We start from the raw sequence: 22,236 nt of genomic DNA, 5'->3' as shown, positions 1-22,236 counted from the left end.
CGGTTGTAGATCCAACGAGCAGCACCAAGTATAGTGCTTGGTATGATGCTCATGGCCTCTCCTAGCAAGGTCACATCAGCAGAGAGCTGAGAGGTTCATGGTATGTTGTTTTGTTGTCAAAGGTGAGCTCTTATCAGTCAAATTTCTAAATTTGTAGCCAGCTTACACGCTGATACATGCACCAGTTTCCTGGGTCTGTGCTCAGGCTGGACTCACTTGCTGGGAAGGTTGCAGTGGACAAAATGATGGTGGATAGCTCACTTAATTATACAGATCTGCAAATACAATCTTTATTAGAACATACAGTCATTAAGACTGGAAAATACTCTTAAGATTATTGAGCCTGTAGCCCAGCGCTACCTTGTTTACCACTAAACTATGTCCTCAAGTGCCACATCTGCACACATTTTGAACATTTATTGTTCGTACTTGAAAATAAAGTAGCCTTAGTTCTAGGCCATATCAGTGTACAATTTTTTCAAAAGCATAAGGACACTCTGCAGGATCAGAGATGGCAATATCTTATTGAACCTTACTTTACAGCAGTTACTAAAATTTGATTTTATGACTTTTTTGGTCTAGAGTGAATAGTGGTTGGCATGGTTAGCTGGGAGCAGTGTTCAAAACCAAGAGCAGAGCAGTCTCCCTCTCTCCCTCTCTCCTTCATGCTCTCATTCCTGTGTAGAGATGGTAGCTAGACACCAAAGGAGAAGGCAGGCTAATGAGGAGCATATTTGAGGGTACCAGGGAGAAGTCAGAGCTGTAGTTATCCGTGGTAATATTAGTGTGCCTTTTTTTTTTTTTCCCCTCAAAGTGTTTTAGCAGCAGAAATCATCTGCTTACAGCTTGTCAGCTTGCTGTTGCAACTTTGAAAATATCTGCCAATTTTAGTGAATGTTTCAGAGCACTGTAATAGAAAATATGCCTGCATTGGGTCTGGGGAGGATGTCACCTACTGTGGTGGAAAAACAGTGCTGCTGGGTGGCAGTTGCAGTTCTAGTCCCCATAAGCCATGAACCTGATCCCTTTATGTGGCTGCACACATTGAAAAAACAAAACACAGTCTCCAGCAGCATCAAACATAGCAGTCCAGATGAAACATGGGTCACTACATAGCTGTGCTTTGTTCTGCATGGGCTCAGTTCAAAATCTCTCTGCTGTTTGAAACTCGTCTAGGAGGACACATGTAATTGCCTGCAGGATCATTTCTCCTTCTTGCTGACTGCTTCCAGCAGCCATGTGTGACAGCAGGGAAATGCTCCATGACAAGTGGAGCCAGGCCAGTGCTGGCCATCGGGCCATGGTGAATTGAAGCTAGATTAACAGACCACTTTCTTGCAAGAGCTGGAAATGATCATAAAGTGCACTTCATGAAGAGCTCTCCTTAAGATTTAGTTTCTTCAGAGTAGCTTTCTCTTGATAAGTTCTTGATAAACTCAAATTACTTGATAAATAGTAGATAGTATCAAATGTAAATTATATTTTACAGAAAGAAATTTGTTTCCTTGCACAATGCTCCTGAAGAAAGAAGAGAATTGTTGTTTTGTAAAACTCTAGTGACAGGTCAGATGATACTTTATTTAGGGGGCATTTCTGAGGTCAACTAAAGTGAAGATGTATTTTATCCAGGGTCTTTATTGCATCGTTTTTAAATGTAGTGTCTCACAAATGGAATCTACTGTATAGTCCTTTCCTAGGGAAAAAAATGTGGATTTTAAGTGTGAGAATAGCTCTATATACTTTTTAATAATTTAAATGCCATATCTTTATGCATATTTGGCTTTTCTGCCAGAACTAATACCACTATTTATTTTCTGAATTTAGCCAGTTCATATAGAATGTCTTAAAGGTAAAATCTCAAACCCCACAAATCTTACTGTTCATTGAGGTGGTAATGAATGTTTTCTGTTTATATATGATCTCACTGAATTTATGTTGTAATGTTAAAGGTGATCTTTAGCAAAATCCAGTAGCAAGAACTTGAGGGAAACAGCTGTTGTATTTAAAATTAGCACATAAAGTGTCATTAAAATAATGATAGAGGTTCACAGAGTTGCATTCTAAGTGCTAATCATCCCATCTTGCGGATGAGTTGACTGCTGTGCCTTGCTCCATGGTGCTTCATGGGTTTGGATGATTGGCCTAAATTATTTGGTAAAAGGCTGGAGGTGATAGAAGTAGGAGCACATATATGCATAATGTGTGACATCTGCCTAATATCTGCCTGCTGAACCCATCAATTAAATTAACGTTTTCTTCTCCGTCTTTGATCTTTGCCAGTGTCACTGTTAGGCATAAAGTACTGTCCTCTCTGGGTTGTCATGAGGTTTTCCAGTGTACTGCCTTGAATTGGCAGGGGAAGAAAAAATTATGATGGACTGGCAATATTCTAAGTTGTATGGGGAGCTAGCAAATTACAGGCGTTGGAGTTACTTTTTGGCAAGCTAAAATGCCAGCATGAAGAAATGATGATTCACTAAGATTGTCCAGGAGAGCTGTAATTATAAATATAATTCAGAATAGCTTTTCTCTCTTATTAGGCAGGTTTTCATAAGGGAACTGGGTCAGTCAAATCAGCACCCATACCTTTACAAATCCACTCTACTCCTTTATCACTTACCTGCTCACATAAAAACCAGTGTTTCCATTGTACAGTGGAAAAGACTAAAATGTGTATAAGACTGGAGTTTAGTTGCAAATAATGCATGAATGATTGCAACGTCTTTAAATACTAATTAGCGAATTGAAATGAAATTAAGCTAATAAAGCTGGGCTTTTTTTAAAGGGAAAGCCACTATAGTGTTGGTGTTTGTACATCAGTGTTTGTATGCATGAATGGATTGCAGCCTCTTCTCTTCCAGCACTTTCATGCACTTAAACAAACTTCTGTCTATCTTAAGTGTGTATGAGCACACACACACAAAAAAAAATCTGTGAAGAAAGGGATGGCAGCCCACACATCTGGGAATTTCAGAACAGATTGTGTTTATAAAAAAATACTGAACAACCTTTTATAGCCATTTTATATCAACATGCTGTTCTTCTGAAATTGCTGTTGTTTTGTATTGTAAATCACTGTGTTGCAAACATTTATTTATATAAGCTTTATGAGAATAAATATTATGATATTTTTCTTTAAAAGAGACTAGAATGATGAATGTGTGTCTTCCAATATCCAGTTTTTTATTCTTGCACAGAAATTGTGTATCAAATTTGCAGACAGTCATGCTCACTGCAGTTTGCCAGGGTGTTCAACGGGAAGCTGCTACAGTAGTGGCCTGTTTTGTTATAACTGCATTTAGGAATGTGATATTAAGTGCCATATTTTAGAAATGCACATAGAAAGTAAGACGTATAGATTTGTGATGGATTTTGCTTACTTGTTCCTTACATTATAAAACATAATACAATATCACCACACAGAAAAATGTATTATTGTACATTTTGTGTAAATGTACATGTCTTGACTTTCTAAATGCACTTAGAGAGCAAAAAGCCCTGCATGTGCCTGAATAGCAGCAAAACCAGAGCAGGAGAGCATCCCAAATCAGAACAGCATCCAGCCTGTGTTTCAATCTAAAGTGGTTTGCTAACTTTAAAATCTCACTGCCTTTTCATTTGGCTTTAATAGGAACAGATGATCCCTTAAACTGACCTACTCTTTCAGATCAGGGTCTTAAGGAAAATTATTGCTTTTACTGTTGCTGTATAACCCAGTCTGACTAAACTGAAGATATCCTGGCAATATCAATGAAAGAGTAATCCTTTTGGGTTTAACTTTCTTGTTTTAACTTCTGATTTAATTTTAATAAATCCATTAGAAAAGAATAATGCGAACATTTTATTCTTTATCATAATCTTTATTGAAAAGAACAACTTGAAATAACTTATATTACTTGTATGAAACATTGCATATATAAGGATGTTGGCATGAATTCGGGGAATAGACATTCTTTGATCTCTGTTGTCATTTTATTCAACTTCTAATTAACTTTTTACATGCAAGTCTCAATAGACTTTCATACTGGAAGCAATGGGAGCAATTCTGAGGCTAACCCAGTCCCTGAAAAAATTATGCTAGAGAGAAAAATGGGTACGAAAGTGTGGTGGTTAAAGAAATAATTTCTCTGCCAAGACCTTATTGTTCACTTTGTTTTGTCTTTAAGTTGTCATTGACACTTCTATAATTTTATTTCATCCATATAATGGCAGAAGCAGCACTGCCATTGTTCTGTGTGTTTCTCTGCTAAACAGAATATGTCTGAACCAAAAATTCCTGCATGGTAGCAAAAGTATTAAGAGTTTTGTTTCCTGAACTTCAATAGCTTGTTTTCAGTTCCCACTCAGGTTTCTTGAGCTGGTGATGGTGACAGAAAATAAATACAGTTCTCACTATCTCCCTTGTTCATTTGCATCTCACTGGGAGGAACATTAACCTAGAGCAGAGGACACGGCTTGGGAAGGGAAGCAGCAAAGTATTAGTTCCTGCTGTAAATACTGGTGTCTTGGTGTTTCTTGCCAATTCAACTTCTCCAGTGAATTATCCATTGACCTTTTGCTATTAGGAGTAGGAACTCCAAGCCAAGGGCTTTTAACATCTGTGTGACTTCAAACCAGGCTGCTTCAGTTGTACTGTGTAGATAGCAAAGGAAATATAACTTGTTAGAGGAGCTTGGGAGGCAATCAAGAAGGAATTGAGAAGTGGGATTAGTCTCTTCCAGTTCATCTTCTCTCATATTGTTACTTCCTTTCCTTTTCTTCTGCAATCTGATATAGTTTGGTCTTGCTCTTCTCTCCCTCTCCCTTACTTGACACACAGCATCCTAGGTATTGCATTTATTTATTTTCTATTATGTTTTCTGTCAGACCTCATCTTGTTTATTATTCCTTCTATTCTGTATACACTGTTAAAATGTATTTTTTGAAATCCCTCAAAAGGAAAAAGTGTGGACTCAAAAAGCAGGCAGAAGGAATGCTGCTGTGGAACATGCAAAAGCACAGCTTTGTTCAGCATCCCTTGTCTCTGGTCTGACCTTACACAGAAATATTGAAGCATGGGAGCTGCTTTCACAGAGCTGTTTGCTGGAAGTGTCTTTTGACAGAGAGAAAACAGCATTTTTATTATAAACTCTGAGACAGAATGGGTTCAGAAAGCCTAGGGTCAATATCACCAGCACAGCTGCCCTACAACTCCCTCAAGGACAAATCTGCTTGGGTTTGTACTTTACATGGAAATGGCAGGTGACTGGCAGCTTTGAACACCCATAAACCTCATAGACAATGAGTTTATTATTATTTATTCTCTTAAGGCAAGTAGACAGGAATAGTAATGGATTTTTTGTGGAGTGTGAGAGACAAGGGGAAAGTGTTAGCAAGATGTTTTATAAGCCACACAAAGAATAATTTGACTCCTGTATTATGTATTGTAAATAGGGTTTTTGCTGGTAGACCACTTTAGGTGGGTTTTAATGTGTTTGTTTTTCAGAGTGATTGATGGGAACCCAGGTTATTTTTAAAGTACATCTGCCTAGACATTTAACTCAGGGCAAGCAATTGTCCCCTCCTCCTCCCAACACCACCTTCCCTCCCCCCACCCCCAAGAATTTTGGACCAAACAGATTCTATTTATTTGTTTATTGTAAACTCTAACACAGCTTCTCCTCCTTCTATCTGATGCTCATATACAACATGTTCACCACTGATTCTAGTTACCAGCCTGTACTTTCTTTCATCCTCTACACCCTGCCCTGCTGGTGCTCCCACTCCCTCACATGCTCATGCACTCGCACAGAAGAGAGATGCCCTTCCTCCAGGGGTCTGCCTCTCTTCCCCATGCTTTCCTCTCAAGGAATGTTATCAGAGAAGCTGAAAGCACCCTCAGCTGCTACTGTCCATCTGAGGAGTTAACAGTCCTAACTCCTTTTTGGAAATGCTTTCAGAAGCATTTACATTTCTAGCCAGCTAAAACCAATGCATATCTTTGAGCTTCTGTAAAAGCTGGAAGTCAGAATGTGTTGGCTATGGAGGGCTGAAACTTGTTTTGTTCAAGCTCTCAGGGCAGATGATGGTGCCTGTTAGTCTTAATGGGTTTATTTTTCTTTGTTTAGATATACAGTCGTGTTGTACACCTTAAGAACTAGATTGCAGTAAAAGTATCATTTGTTCTTAAGGGCCTTTCAAGAGCTGTGTCACAGTAGTGTGTGATACTGCAGAGCTTGACAGACAAAGGGTAAAAGCTACTGCCCTAATCAACAATTCTTGTGAGTCACAGTGGCTTGCTCTGCTGTTCTCACAGTCCAAACGGGTGTGTTCAACTCAACTCTGACTGTGTAGCAAACCACTTGCTTTGTGCAATATAGAAATCAGCTTGAATTAGTTGCATTTTTTAAAAATACCAGTTATTTCTTGAAATACCTTAAAGATCACGCTTATGCTGTAATCTGTAAGACATTGTGCCCTGGTTATTAGTACAGATACTGTCCTCTGTGTTCTCTTGTTGCTTTGGTCAATAATATTGCAGCTGTGCCTGTGGTTGTATTTTCTGCTTGATAGGGGTGGTGATGCTGGTTCTACGGCTGCTTCCTGGCATGGCCAGTAAGATATTGTTGTCGCCTGGATTTCTAAGCTGCAGCAAGTAATTGAAAGCCTCTTGCTCCTTGCATGCCTAGGAATGTTCCTCCCTTCCTTCTCGATGGCAGTTTACATTAATGTGTACTGTATTCTGCACCAGGCTCTCCTTTTAGAGACTTCAGATCATGAAGAAAATAGGAAATAATGTGAAATAATGATGTGGCCTGTTTTTCTTAACTTTCTTTTTTCAGAGCTTTAGTACAGATTTATTCCACAGTGTCCTGGTTTGGGACAAATTTGGGAGAAAACCCCTGTGTAGGATCCCTCTAAGGAAGCAAACCCACGTGGCCCCTCCCTCCAACCGATCTGGAAAAAAAACCCAAAACCCTCTTTGGAGAAAAGTGGAAAAAACTATTTTACTAAACAAATGAAGTGCATACAAGTATAAAGAATGAATAGTATGAAACAATAAAACCTCTCCTTCTGAAGTGAGATGGCAAATTGAGAAAGTCCTTGCCGTGGGTGTAGCTTGGCTCTCTCTCTCAGTGTCTCTCCTCAGTCCCAGTCCCTCCGGCGCTGCTGGAAAATGCCGAGGTCCAGGCCCCGGTGGGCCGCAGGTGCAGCCCCCAGTGCTCCCCTGGGTTTTCAGTCCAGAGCAGGTTTAAACAGTTCTAAGAAAAAGGAAAAAAACAGTCCAGGGAACTTCTCTGCCCTAGCTAGCTGAAACTAACTAAAAGCAAAAGAAATCTCTGTCCTGCAGTCTCTCCAAGCCTCCGCCGAACACGCTGTCTGGAGCAGAAGAATGTGGAGGAGTCAGGCAGTTTTCTCAAAACAAACTCCGCGCTTCTCCTTGCTCTTAGAACCAGTCTTAAAGGCACAGGACTCAATATACAGCACAAACAGAACAGACGATTGGGGATACAGGCATCATAAAGTTACCCTAGGACACACAGCCTGAATAGTGTGCAGATGTTAATATATTTGGCACTTCATTGGGTCTGAAGTCTTATACACCATGTCTTATTAATAGTTATATTTTACTCTGTCTCTTAAAATCGGCTTGGTTTCCCTCAGTCTTTCATTTTAAAAACCTGGATAAGGTAAAGACTAGGTATGATAAAGTGATCTGGACTCTGGCATTCGTCATGCTGTTGGTCTGCCAAAACAAGGGCTTATTTGACCTTCATTATATGACCAGTCTGCAAGATCTGAGCTTTTGCCTTGAACATCATGCAGAATGAGTCCTTTAGCTGCATCAGGTTGATTTAACTTATTTTTAATATGTGATATTTCTTGTTATTTTTGCTTGCTTTCTGTTGTCTATTTTGAAATTATTTTATGAATTTAGTAAATCCACTGTTAAAATTAAACATACATACACATATCGTGATAGATCTGAAAATTCTGGCAATGTGCTGATAATACACAGAAAGATGTAATAATTGCATCACCATTGATGTAGTGTGAGGGGAAAAAGTTTTAAGTAGAATTTTCACAGTATGAGCAAACTAAATCCATATTTATTCTTCCTGCAGTTGTGGCTGGCAATAAGTTAAGGCTGTTGTTGTTTCCAGGAGATTCAGAGCCAAAGCCATTGTGAAGGTACATCTATGAATTCCTGAAAGAGAAGGGATCCTAGGCTTGGGAGATTAGTGCATAGAATGATTAAAAATTATTTGTCTTCATTCTTGAAGGTTATGGGAGGTATAATTTTTTATGTATGCCGTACATTAATTTTTATCTATTTCTTTATTGCTGTATTTTCCACAGGATTGCAAAAAGCTGATTCACACATGGACTAAGTTGCATGTAGGCAAAGATGTGGGCAAGCAGATCTAATAATTATCATTTTACAGAATTTGAGGAATAATGCAGACAGTGAACTGCTTGCCCTAAATAAGCTTTGAGATTAAATATGACCCAGGAGACACTGGCAAATAAAGATTGTTTGACAGGTTAAAAGCTTTGCTGTAAAGAACTACATGCATGGATAGATGCTGTCTGGAGCACAGAAGGTGTCCTAGGCTTTATGTGAGCTTTAAATAAGACAAATATGTATATATTGTTTTGTCACCTTGACATGTCTGTTGTTACTGTGCTTTGTTCCCACTTCTAAAAGCGCACAGCGCTTTATTTTTAAAAAATGTTACTCTGCACTGTGTTCAAACTTGTCACATCTTCCAAAAACAATGCATTTTTGCTGACAAGTGAAGTTAGTCTAAATTATTGTGCAGTCTCTGTGGGTATACTGAGTAAACTCTTCCAGGGCAGGGGCTGAAAGTAGGACAGTATTTCACAAGGCCATGAGGAGGGTGCCAGGTTTATGGCCTGACTCTTGGAAGAAGTGCAGTCTGAAAGATCTGTTTTTCACTAAGCCTGAGCCATGCCAATTTGGTCTAATGTGCGTCATTTGGACTATAAATAAGAGGGACAATCCCACTGGCATGCCTGTATAAATACACTGGTATTGGTATAATGTTTATGCAGCTCCTAGTGGCAGGTCAGAACGATTCTGAGAATCAAATAAAGTTTGTTAGCAGGATTAAAAAGAATAACTGTAATGCTGCGAATGTATACATTACAAAAATGGAGAAGTATGCTTTACTCTTAATGTTGTCCACACTAAACTTGTGTAAGTTCTTTCTTTAAAGTTAAATGGGATACTCCACCAAATGAATATCGTAATCAGTGTCTACACTGTGCTTTGGCGACAAGTTCAGCCAATGTTTGTGCTAAGTCATGCCTGGTAAGAAGAACTGGTAGGATCTGAACCTAAAGCAGTAGGCTCAGTAATCTGTGTGGTTTCTGGAATGAACAGAATACATGAGAGATATTCTTGATAAGGTCTTCTGAGGAGTGGAAGAATGTTATTAGGAATAATAGAATGACAGCTAAAGCAAGGAAAGAAATTTGCAGACTGATGGAGGGAACTGTTTTCTAGCTGTGTGACCTGATGCATCCTGTGGAACAGCTTCCAGAGGAAGGCAGTGTCATCACTAGGGACACGTAAAGACACAGGCTGAAAAACAACATTATATAATTTACTGCAAAAAGCATTAATATGGCACTGGAATTGAGGCAGAGTAACTAACCTCAAGAACAAAAATTACCATTTCTAACTTCTTTTCTTTGAAGATAATGACTTAGCTTATTCCTATTTTCTGTGAAGCAAACTAAACACCTGTTTTCTAAACAGTTACTTTTTATGCTGCTTGAGTGATAGTCTCACAGGCTCAGCTATTAACCTTTATCACTGGCTTCCTCCTGCACACCTGCAACTGGCTTCTGCTTTCCCTGGCAGCAGTAGAGAAGTTCCTAGTTGACATCCTCTCTTCCCCCAGTCCCTGCCGGCTGTAATGCCAGCAACCTGGGCAGGTGTTCCTGATCTGCCCTGTGTTGCGCTCTGCACTCATAGAAGACGGTTTGTCTCCTCCTCTCTTCCACTTCCTAATTTTCAAACAGTCAGACTGTAGGGGAAGCCCCTGCTGAGATTGGGCTGAAAAAGCACAGGTGCAGTTGATGCACCAAGACATCGCTATTAAGATCTGCTGGTACAGTAGAGGTGCCATGCAGAATTCCAGTGACCAGTATATATTTCTGCTGTTGCATTTTAACCACAAATGTAATAACAGATCATACCACACATTGTGTTTGATTAACACACAGTGGATTGCTGTTGGCCAGGAAGCCAATTGCCTTTTGTCCAAAGGAGGCCGCAGTGATGGGCAGCCACAGCAGTTAGGAGTGTGTTGATGTGGCTTCCAGGAGCCATGGGATATGGCTTGCCCCCTTTTCTCTCTGTCAGCTACCACTGTCTTCCCAGCCCATCTGGTTATGAGTAGCTTAACCAAGGGTAGAGAATTAAAAGTAATACTAAGGTAACTGATGCATTTTTAAAGTTAATAGCTATTTATAAAAGTGTTTTTCCATGAAGTGTGGCATTAATGCTCAAATATTCTTGAGGGATGCTGATTTAGCATTTACCAGTGTTTAAGTAATTAAATTTATTAATTATTAGAACTTTGTAAAGAAAACAGTTTTCAATAATATATATTTTTCCCCCAAAAGCTAATGTATGGCACTTTCATACAGTGCAGCAGTACATCAGAGCTACACGTGTGCAAGAAGGACAACAAAACCTTCCTACGGACCAGGGTGTTCAGAATAAAAATTAAGCTTGAATATCTGGAAATGCTTCCCATCCGTCATATCTGTGTCACTTAGGAATTTCCTTTTAAATGAAAAGGTTTATAGCCCCGTCTTCTAGGATGAAGTTTTCTGCAGAAGTTGTATGTGCAGAAAAATCCCAAGACTGTCGCAGAAAAGAAAATAGTTTACATCCCTGGTTTCTTCAAGCTTTTTCATGCATCAGCCTCTTCAGTTTCTAGCTGCTCTGGGTAAGCCTCACACATATCACTTATGTGGTGCCTGTATTATTTCCATGAACAATAAACAGCAGCTCAAGACAATAAAGTGAAACTCAAATTGAATTTCAAAATTATGTAACAATTCATTGATGATTCTGGTTTATGGCAATCATGCTAAATGCTTGATGCTGTATAAACAAAAAGACATATTTATCAGATTTGAAGTAGTTCGTGGTTGGGGTATTATTTAAATAGGATTACTTCTTTATTAGATAATCCACTGAAGTGAATTTCACCATACACTAATATCTCTCGAGACACATTTTGAGCTTTCTGCAGATCCTGCATGTTTTAAATAGTCTTGAAAAGTTCTGAATTTTCATGAGCAAAATAGCTTTGGGAGGAGATCAGCATACTTAGTAATTTAGGAAACCAAGCATTTCCATTCAGGTGCCTAAACACAGGCGTAGAAAATTAACTTTGCGAAAGCAAACTTGGAGGATATTCAGATCATTTTTCAAACAGTCAAGCTTGCTGAGGTATTGTAAATATCAATACAAAATGGATTCACAGTTATGCATAATTACAGTACCCTACTTCTCTTGCTTCTAGATTAAAACAGAGCTGCTACTGTAATAAGTAACCATATAATTCAGAAAAAAAAAGAATTAAATTTACATAAAGTATAATAAAATTGAATATATTTTCACTTTAGAGAGACAACACAGTTATTCATTGGTAATGTAACTGTTAAAATTAGATTTCTAAGAAAACCAGAGACATGTCTGCTAAATGTGGAAAAGAAAATTACCAGAGGAGCTATTCTAACTCTTTCTTCTCATAATTTTTCCATGTCACACACACCAAGAAATGTTACTTATGGAAGCATTTGAAACCCTGTGTTTTCTTAATAAAGACTGCTCTCGAGAGCACTAAGCACACAATTTGATAAGAAAGGATTAAGATTAAATACACTCGTATTTGTCCTACTTGGACCCTAGTCCATTAATGACTACTTTACATGCAATGCTTAAAAAATTTTAGATAAATCTAAGCACCGCTTTGAAGAGCAGCATTGCCATTTCAAAAATCAAGTCTCATTGGAAGTGGCTGAAGCCATAGCTCTAAAATTAACCTGAAAAATTATTATTCCTCTGCACCAGTAGGCGCTTGCTTTCATGGTTGGAGCTCTCATAACACATCTAAAAGGGTTAGCATATGGGCAAAGCAAATTTTTGACATTCTGTTGTTTCTTGAAGCATGTACATTGAAAATCTGTACATTATACATCTGTTGGAAGAGGCTAAGATAATTTTGTCTCTTTCTTCAACAGTGAATAGCCCTTTTGCTCTGACACAGCTGTAGAGACATTGTACTAACCATGAATGTTCCAGGATGTTAATTTTTCTCTAGATGTCTGCATTATTTAAAAGGAAATCTTACAAAAATGTTCTCCTTCCCCAGGAAAAATATATTCTCTGAGATATTTTTTCATTAATTTTGTCAGAGTCAGCTAGCAAGACTGAAGAATTGTGTAGCTGGGAGTTTGGGTACTCCCTGTGATTGTGAGAGTGGGCTTTAAGTTCCTGCTCCAAATAGTGTTTCAGCTTTCTCACAGAAGGGAAGATCTTTAACAGAATGGTCTGAGTTTAGAAGAGAGTCAGCAGCTGCAGGAATGATCCTAAAAGTTCTATCAAGACTCTTTGTAAGCCTTCCAGAACTTCAGAGCTTGTATAAACCACAGGCATCAATGGATACATGTATATTTTTATCTGTAAAAGCCTCTAGCTGCAAGCGATGGATATAATGACGAATGCTGTAGCTGAGAATTTACCACCACTGGTATGATATTGTACAAAGAAAATATGCTTTTAGATAATGTTGAGCTTTATGTCATTTAAAGGTAAAATTCAAGATAGGTTTCAGATATAAGAAGAATGAGAACCTATGGTATTTTGTGCTGTGCTGGCAGGATTCATAAAAATTCGTTGTTTTTAGTGAAAAATACTCTTCTTTATAATGTTAAGGAACAACAAATTTCAGTGAATGGACTATTACAGATCTAGAAATGTGTGAAGAACAACTGGGACTCTGGTGCTTTTATTTTTTGATGGACTAATCTTGGGGATGTTCTCTCAGTTGCAACCAATCCTCTTGACAATTTGTGGTGTTTCTAGTCTCTATCTCTTTATGGATACGTGATTCTCTACTCGTGAGGTGCATGCTGCAACACATTAAGTTGTTCTTACTCCTGTACCTTGAGACAGCCGGAGGTTAGCCAGCTGAAGATGTGATGTGCTTCTCTGAGGAGTCTTGGGACTTAGTTGGAGATTCTTCACAGTGGGGAACATTTGAGGAACACCTCAGATTTCACTTGCTTGGGTTGTGAAGTCTACTTGGGACCTACATGGTTATGCTCTAAAATTGTTACATTGAGTTTTTCCTTGTCCAGAGAACAGCTTGTTCTGTGGTGAGACATAAGTAAAGCCATCAAAGAATGGGCAATGAAGAACTGAAAAATGTTCTCTGTTCTCCCTCATAATGCTTTCACATCTACTGTTGAAAAAATTTAATGCAGCTTTCAAGCTCCTAAATATTAGAAAATTCCCGTGTTTGCAATTCCTCGTGTAAAATTTTGATGCCACGTTATTTCCCTGCTCCCTCTAATGATGGTTTTGCAGTCTAAAAGCAGGTACAAATGGTGACACAGAGCTAAACAAGTGAAACATCTTCACATTTCCTCTCCTCGTAGGAGGGTTAAAGTGACAGCCACAGAGCTGTTCAGGAGCTGTTCCCAGTGCGGTGGGAAGAAGCTTTCCCTTCATATCAAACAGGTTGTAGCTGTGCTTAAGTCACCTTCTGGGGCCACCTGGTGCTGCACAGGATTTGGACACATTTACTGGGTTCAGCAGTTATTGCATGGACATGCGTGGCAGCAGCAGTGATGGAAATGTCCTCTAAGCCCTTTGGAAGACTTGAAGGAGGGAATGCCCTTAGCCATTACCACATCTGTAAACAATGTTCTTGTGTCAATAGCTTTCACAGCCCCCAAGGGGGACACAAGAATGATTCAGTGGTCATAAACTGCCTGGAACATTGAATGTCTAGACTTAACTCTTGAGGAAGTATCTTTTGGCCTTCCTTTTATTCCCTCTTATATGCCCCCAGCTGGTATCCTTCAAAGGATATTAAACTAAATACAGCAAATATCCAAAGATTTCATATGGTCATTTTGTGGACACGGTGTCAGGCACTTCAGATGTATATCTGTACACATTGTCTCATGTATAATCTTTCTAAGGTTACGTTACTGTTCTTTCTTGCAGTCTTTAGAGCTGTTAGTCTTGAACAGATGCCCCACACCTGTAAGAGCAATGCAAAATGATATAAATGGGTCACAGCATGGTCCCTAAACCAAAGAATGAATCATGCCATTGCAGGGTAGAGATGCCATCAGGTTAAAAATAAGGAGGAAAGTGCAAAAAAAGCTGTTTATCTACCACATGGGCAAAAGGCAATAAACCTACAGTACTAGCTGTAAGCAGTAGAAGTACTTGCCTGTCCACTTGATCATTATTTTTGTAGTTTTAATGGTATGTAGGGCTTTGAAAGGATGATGTATCAGCTACTGTTACTGGTGTTTGGGGCTGTTTCATGAGGAGAAGTGAAAAGAGAAGACAAAAAGGTAATTTTGTTTTGCTGGTTAAGAATCCTAATAATCTGCAAGGTGTCATCTTTGAGATTATCCCTTGTCTTCTGCCAAGAAGGAGTGAATTAACACAGTGTACATTTCACTATTGCACATTTACAACTGTAAGAGGCAGGCAAAGTATGAATTTGGTGGAAATGACCCCTGCCTCTTAACAGCCTAAGAGTTCCTGTAGTCACTGAGTGAAGAGATCTGCTGGCATAGCTGACACCTTTTTATGACCTACTGACTAGCTGAAATTGTTTACTCTGAGTTGTCTGATTTTTTAGCCAGAGGGGATTACGAGAAGAAAAAAAGCCAGTGGTGTTATCAAAAGCAGCTGCACAAAGGGATGGGTGTAGCTGAGCTGGTAGGCAGTGTGGCCACCCGTGGAGCAATTCCTTCAGAAGCAGACAAGAACCAAGAACCAGTGTTCTGAGCGGCAGGGTTTGCAGCTGTGTGTCTAGGTGAAGGCATTTCTGTGCTTTGGGGCAATGCAGTTTGGCCTGTGAGTTCTTCATGAACTGTGGCTCGCTCCCTGCTGATGATATGCTACTACCTGTGTAAACAGGTGAGATTTGTGTTTCTGAGTCTAGCCTGTTTCTCCTCTATTTTGCATGTGTGGCCACTTAAAATACATCATTGTTTTTCCTGATACTGTGGAGGGGGAATGCTTCATATCCTTTTGCTCCATTGCTTTTTCTATGTGTTGGCTTGCTGAATTGAGTTTCATCTCCAAGTCTGTCAGTGCAGGTAATACAAAACTCTCCTACAAATCCCCCTAAGCAATACTGTCTTCAGACATTTTCACATTTTTAAGACCATCCCTGCTAACTATAGAGTGAATGAAGGCATCAAGAAATTTTAATTTGATGATAAATTCTTGTGGCTATTCATGCAACTGTCTTAGTATGTACAGACAGATTTTTTTCCTTTGGGGTACGATGAATTTTAGCGCTCCCAGGACATCCTTGTCTCTTCTAGTTTCTTCGGGGTGACATGTATTTCTGCATCTGTCTGATCTTTATTTTGCTTTCCTGTCTCAGTTAAGCCTCTCAGTAAGGCTCAATAAGAACTCTTTGTAGGGTTGGTTGTGTTTGTTTTCCTTTGCTCCTTAGAGTCTTTTATACCTATTTCTAGATATGTTTCAGTCTGATTTTACTGTTAAAAGAGCATTGGAAGAAAATTCTTTCCAATTCTAAGAACAGCTTACCAGTCCACTAATGGCTCATTGTTCTTTCCCAATAATGATAGGGTATATTTTGCATTTATGGGGTTTCAGAAGTTTATGAAGAAACTTTTTGGGCCCTTTGTTTTGCCATGAGAATCTGTGAACTAATTAAGAAATGTAATGCAACTTCATGCCTACAGTACCCAACCCATATAAGGATCCGATAAGCTTTCAGTGTTCATAGGCTTAAATTAAAATACTAGCTTACTCACCTGTGCAGTCTTAGTTACTTTCACATCTGACAGTTATTATGTAGAAAACATTTTTGCTCAGGCACCCTAATAAGTATTTGAATTTGCAGTCCTCACCCCTCATTGGTGTTGTTAACCAGAAAGATTTGCAGACTTTACCTGTGTTCCGAATTCAGAATAACCACAGGTATTCCTAGTCCAGTGCAATATGGGGAAAATCTTCCAGCATGAGAGTGGAGATGGTTAATTCATTTGCTTGATGACAAAGGTTCAGTGGAAAAGGTCTAGTTGTGAAAATTGTTCTTTCCTTTTTTCCTCTCCCTCAGTCTGATGACAATAATTTGTATGTAAGAAATTTGACTTGGAGAGGACTGTTTTGTTCTGTAAATTGATAGATTTTTCATAGGTAGGGGATACTGTCATCAAATAGGGCCCAGAAGTAGTCACTATCCATCAGTTACAGAGAAATTGTATTATGTTTCCTGCCCACTTTTTAATAGAAAAATGTATGTGTCACACTATCTGCTGTCATGTTCAGCAACTGCAACTAAGTTGTAATGGATGGGAGATATAAGCCACATGTTCAGTTTCTTTGTCTTAAGCCTTGTGTTTATTTTGATCTCAGTGGTGCCTCTTCTGTGAAAGAAAAAAGATAAATGCTTCTTCTTTCAGAAGCTTTAGTTCCATCTAACTGTTATATTTTTTCTTTAATGAGGGGGTGTATATTCTACATATGCATAATATTAGCTTATCCAGTTACCTCAGATGGAAGGATAAGGCTTTATATACCTTTTCCTTAAATTATGTACCTGGATCCATGTTAATATTTTTTCCATGCTTCTCTGTTTCCTGTAGCTGGCAGCTTTATTTTCTCGGTGTTTGTACTAGCGTGTAATATAATCAAGCCTGTTACTCTTCGGCTTACAACGTTGTAGTCCTAAAACAATTGCAGTTCATTTTACTGTAGAAAACACAATTATATTGGCTGTTGTGCTATTTTACCAGTACATGTTCTTCACTAGTTGCTGTATTTTCATCAAGGTTCATGGCTATAAATAGTTATTGTACCTTTTCCTTTCTTTTTCTTTTTAATTAATTTAAGCTTTTTGTTGTTGCAACTGCCTAACAGTAGCAGACTTAATTACAGAAGTTCTGGTTCTAAAGGATAACCAGCTCTTTCAGTCACTTCTTTGAGACCTGGTTTTAAATTAAATTATGCTGACCAAACCCTTATCTCACTGGTATAAAAATGGACTGCTGTCTTTGATGCAAGTTTCTAAAGGAGTTTGAGACCTTGCCAGATGTAAAGAGTGCAATCAGCAGAGAAGGATTATACTGTCAAGAGTGTCAGCTGAAAAGATGGTTCTCCAGAAAAAGTTTATATGGTTCTGTTTGATCTGAGGATGCTATTACAGATAATGTAGTCTTTGATTCTTCTGCTCATTGATCAGTGTTTAAGCATATATTCGTGCACATGCTATAAATGCATCAGTCATTTGCAATCTGAAGGAAAATATGAGAACAGAAAGATTTGTGACACTGTAAAGTCTTTGAGCACTCAAAGGGAAAGCAAGGCAGAAGCCTTATCTCATCTGATTCTTTTCTTTTGACTGAAACAATAAAATGCATATACTATTTCTTCTCTTTTATTCACATTTCTTTCCTGCACTTAGAGCTTGTTGTTCTCATAAGCTACAGTATAGCTGATTTTTTCCCTTACCAGAGTTCTGCTCTTAAGGGAGACGTAGAAGTGACTCACTTTGTTTCTAATGCTGCTTCTACGTAGAAGTGACTCACTTTGTTTCTAATGCTGCTTCTAATTGGTGACTCATCTGCTCATCCCACCATTAGTGGTCTTTTATGCACAGAAGTTGAACAGTAGGTGTTCCACATAGTTTTCTATTTAGACACAGGTACAGTGCTGTTCTTGAGGCACAAATGTGCCTGGCCTGTTTGGCAACAGCTTTGTGATTTTTTCCCTAATCAGTTGTTACAAAAGGAAAAGGAACTACCCACTGACAGATCCTAAAGGAAAAGGAGTGCATCTTCCCAGACAGAATATTCAAAAGCTTCTGGAAGCCTTTTACTCCTGAACGGGGATAGTGCCTCTGTCATTCAAGTCTTTGACACACAAAGCTTCTAAACATGAGAAAAGGGCAATTTCTATCATTATGTTAAACCTGAAAAAGCCTTTGTATATCAGGCCTGTCATCAATATGTGTTACCTCCAATTTGAGTTTTAGCACATCCCTTTCAGCTCTCCTATTCAGAGCCTTTATCATCGAGTCTGACACTGAACATTGAGTTAGCATTCAGAAAAACCCATCCTCATCTGGCTCACAGCATCTCTTGTTATCTGCACTGCTAGTTCCAGATAGCAGAACTAATACGGTATCTGGATTAAAAAAAAAAAAAAAAAAAAGTTGTTTTTAACATTATATTTAACAGTAACTGGAGGTGTTGCTTGTTTCTGTTTAGATGAGAGTCCTTACACAAAATCTGCAAACCAGGCAAAGGCACCTGATGGAGCACTGTCTGTGAGGAGACAGAGTATTCCAGGTAAGACTTGCTTCGCTTTTGTAACGCCTAACTTGTTTTTGAACAGCAAGGCAATACTAATTAAAACTCAACTAGTGATAAACTACAAATGTATTACAGTTGCCATCAAGCAACTTGATAAGGAAAGTTCCAAGAGAGCTGTAAGGAGTTTCCACAGTTACGTTGCCTCAAGCTTTTACTGTGAAGAACATCCCCATATCTCTTGTCTTTTGCAGCAGATTTGAGAAGCTGAGCACAACCACCATTTCATCAGAGGCTCATATATTTTCAGGCCCTCTGAAATCTGTTCTTTGATCTCTGGTTTCAATAACAGAGGGAGATTGGCTCATATTTTCCACTACTCATCAGCCAGGCTCAGAAGTCTAACAGAAAAACATTCTGCCAGAGTTCTTGTCTTCATGTGATTTTCTGCCACATGTAGAATCAGTTGTCCATCCTTGTCTTTTGTGTCACAAAGCTGGACCATTAAATCAATGGTTAGTTAAAATAAGTGATCTTTCACTCTGTGTCTCTTTTAATTACTTCAGACAAGTTTGACATACATATTATGCAGCAATCTAAAGGGATTTTCACCTCGAGTAGTGTTTTAGAGACCTTTTAATGAAAACGAGTGCTGACAAAGGTTACACTCAGGTGAAATTACTGATGTTGCCATTCTCACCTCAAGCACAGTAACCTCTGACTCGAAGGGAAGATGCATTGCAATAGAAATCAGAAGCTGTAAGGTCATGTCACCCCCCTTCTAATGGTTAATATTGCCTGTGCTATGTGGCTTTGCTACTGAACAGACACACAGCCCACAGAGAGTCTATGGATGGGGGATGGAGCTCAGACCTTTGCCACTGCTAGGCTCTGATCTCATCCCAGTAGCTATAGTGAACAGCCAAAGCACATTTTGTGGATGCTTTGTGTGCATGTTTCTACGCGTGAGAGAGAGAAAGCTGGCTTATTTTGTGTTGATAATAATGAACATTCTTGTTCATTCTTGAAAACATCCTAGTGATTTAAAAACTGTTATTTTTATCATAAAATCATGAAGATCATAACCACTGTGAAAAGACATCCCATGTGCAGTTATTCTTCCAAGAAAATTTAATTATACAAACATCAACTGGGTTTTTTTAAATCCAAATCAATACAAATCGATATTCATTGTTCTTCAGAGTGAATGAAGACATCTGTAGGGTACTTTTCAGGTAATGCTGTAGCTCATAAGTCAGTAATACTAATGGCCTTGAAAGCATTCAACCTTTTGATTTTTTTTTTTTGCTGTGATCTTAGTAGTTATCATTTTTAGTATGGTTACTGTATTTATAAAACACTGAAGCTAAGTTTTGAGAACAGACTGAAGTTGGTGGTTTCACATGACATTTTGAGAACTCCTGATGATTTTTGCTTGTGTTCTTTAAAGAGAAAGTTTGATGAAAATGTACCGGGTCAATTTTTCTCCAGAGCATCTGATAAGATTAGGAATTTCAAGTGTTGAACAATAGTCATCATGACTAATGACCGTTTATTTTGATTTTTTTACAAATTTGCTGCACGTTCTGGAGTTTTTGAGAGCATTGCATAATTTTTACTGTGTGCTCTGCATAAGTTACAGTTTATTTAGAGAGATAATACAAGTGTTTGGTGAGATGAGCTTTGCTGTATTTCAAATGTTCTGAAAACAGCTGATCTAAGCTTATGTATATTCTTCAGCTTTTAACATAGTGATGACATTTATCTTAATGCCTTGTTCCATCTCTAGACCTTAGGAAACCCAAAGGATAAATGGGATTGAGCTGGTTGGATAATTAAAAAAATTATAATTAAAATTCTTCATGCCCTAGCAAATTGTCATTGTAGCACAATGGATGTTGTGGGTTTAGATACATAAAAGGCTTTGCAAAACTAAGCATTATTTTGAGAATTAACTTAAACATTTAAGAGTTGACTGAAGTTTCTGAAAATAACCTATAAACATTTATATTACTTGACACCATGTTTTGTATGTGAGATAGCACCTCTTGTGAGGTGCTGCAAGGAAGCTATGTGAAATAGCTTCTATTCTTGTTTGTGTGTGAGCATTTTATTCACATTGTGGCTTAGTCTTGGCAGAGGTGCAGAAGGATCCCAGCTAGCCAGCTTCGTTTGGCAATAGGAAGTTCACTGTTAACTAGTAGCATTAATTAGTACAAGACCAGAAGCAGAACAGCTCCTTTTGCTTGGGAGCAGGATCACACTTCTGACGTTATGTAGGTCAGCTCCAAAGAGCTTCAAAATTGGAAGGTGTGATGCAATGAACCCAGTAAATTCTGCTGGACCTGGATGGGAACATGTCAGCTGGAGTTACTGTCAGTAATCCTCACATGGAGATCTTATCCTACATGGAAAACATTCATTTCCATCCCCCCAGCTGGTATGCCTGATAACACATCACATTCCTGAACTGCTGTTTTTTCAAGCTTGAAGCATGGGAGTACCTTTGACAGTATAGCTGTCTATTCCACTTGATGCTCTGTCATTCCTAAGACATGGACAGCAGATGTTCTATTCCCAAGGAAAGCTCTGCCTATTGAATTAGCCAAGAGAAGATTTCTGGGTTTTAGCAAGGTCGTTGATTGTATGCAGAGTTTTGCACGGGTTTGAACAGTCTGTGAAAAAAGTACTAGTGAAAATACACAGGATGTGAGATGTAAATCTTCCAGCTTGGTAATGGGATCCTGGCGTCTCCCTGCATCTGGTGAAAGTTCCTTCTCATGACACTTGAATTCGCTCTAAAGGATTTCACCTCTCCATCCTTTTGACAACTATCAAAAAGGGGAGCTTTTGTTGCTGTGAGGCCTGAAACTACTATACCAGCTGCAAACCTCTAGAGGTGGGTTTTATCCTTCCATGTGAAACTGTATTGAAAGAGCAGTATTGATGAGCACTGACTGAGTGCACAGAGAAGTAATGTAATTCTGTAGAGGTTACATGGAGCTCAGGCTTGGTTTATTTTACAGGAAAAAAATGTTGAAATAATCATTTTATAATTAAAGTCAAATGAGCACATACTGTGAGATCAGTGCACTGAGTTAATTCCTTTCATCCCCAGAAGGAAGGAATGGATTAAGCATCTCCCTGGAGCAGAACTTGCTTATTTGAGATGCAGAATGCATTATTCATGTGATGAGACTACATGTCATATTTACCATGTCTTCACATGGTGCAAAATCAACAAGCAACAGATCCTTTCAAAGGGATTTACAGAATTGCTGAAATAATAGTTAATTCAAATTATATGCATTAATATCATGCAGTTTGAAACTTGGACTTTATTTTGCGTCTGTGTAGGTGTTTAGTTACAGTTTGTTACATGATTGTTTGGAACGTTACTTAGCTTCACAGTCAGAATTTCTTAACTTAAAAGTAAGGCTTGAGGTAATGCTAGCATGAGAAGCAGCTTGCAGTCAGAAACGAACAGATTTCCCCCTCTAAACATTTAAATTTAGACTGTCAACCAGTATATAATGAACCCTTTATTGCTACCCTGTCCTTATAGAAGCCAAGGGAGCAAGTATATTGTGCCCCATTGAAGAAACTGTCACTGCAGTACTAGTGTTAAGGCACATAAATGAAAACAATATGTTTCAGAAGTCATGGGTA

The 22,236-nt window shown here is 38.6% G+C and overlaps 1 protein-coding gene across 7 annotated transcripts in view; it reads left to right on the top strand.

Annotated features, from left to right (window-relative positions):
- Positions 1–22,236, top strand: part of GRIP1 (glutamate receptor interacting protein 1) — a 231,377-nt gene that overhangs the window by 104,303 nt on the left and 104,838 nt on the right. For all 7 annotated transcript variants that reach the window (XM_040061326.2, XM_040061325.2, XM_040061327.2 and 4 more), the window contains exon 2: positions 18,526–18,606. In XM_040061326.2, the coding sequence (XP_039917260.1) occupies positions 18,526–18,606 (81 nt within the window). The remainder of the gene's footprint in view (positions 1–18,525; positions 18,607–22,236) is intronic.

This window comes from Hirundo rustica, chromosome 4 (genome assembly GCF_015227805.2).
Source record: "Hirundo rustica isolate bHirRus1 chromosome 4, bHirRus1.pri.v3, whole genome shotgun sequence".
NCBI lineage: Eukaryota > Metazoa > Chordata > Aves > Passeriformes > Hirundinidae > Hirundo > Hirundo rustica.
This window is presented reverse-complemented; position numbering and strand designations above follow the sequence as displayed.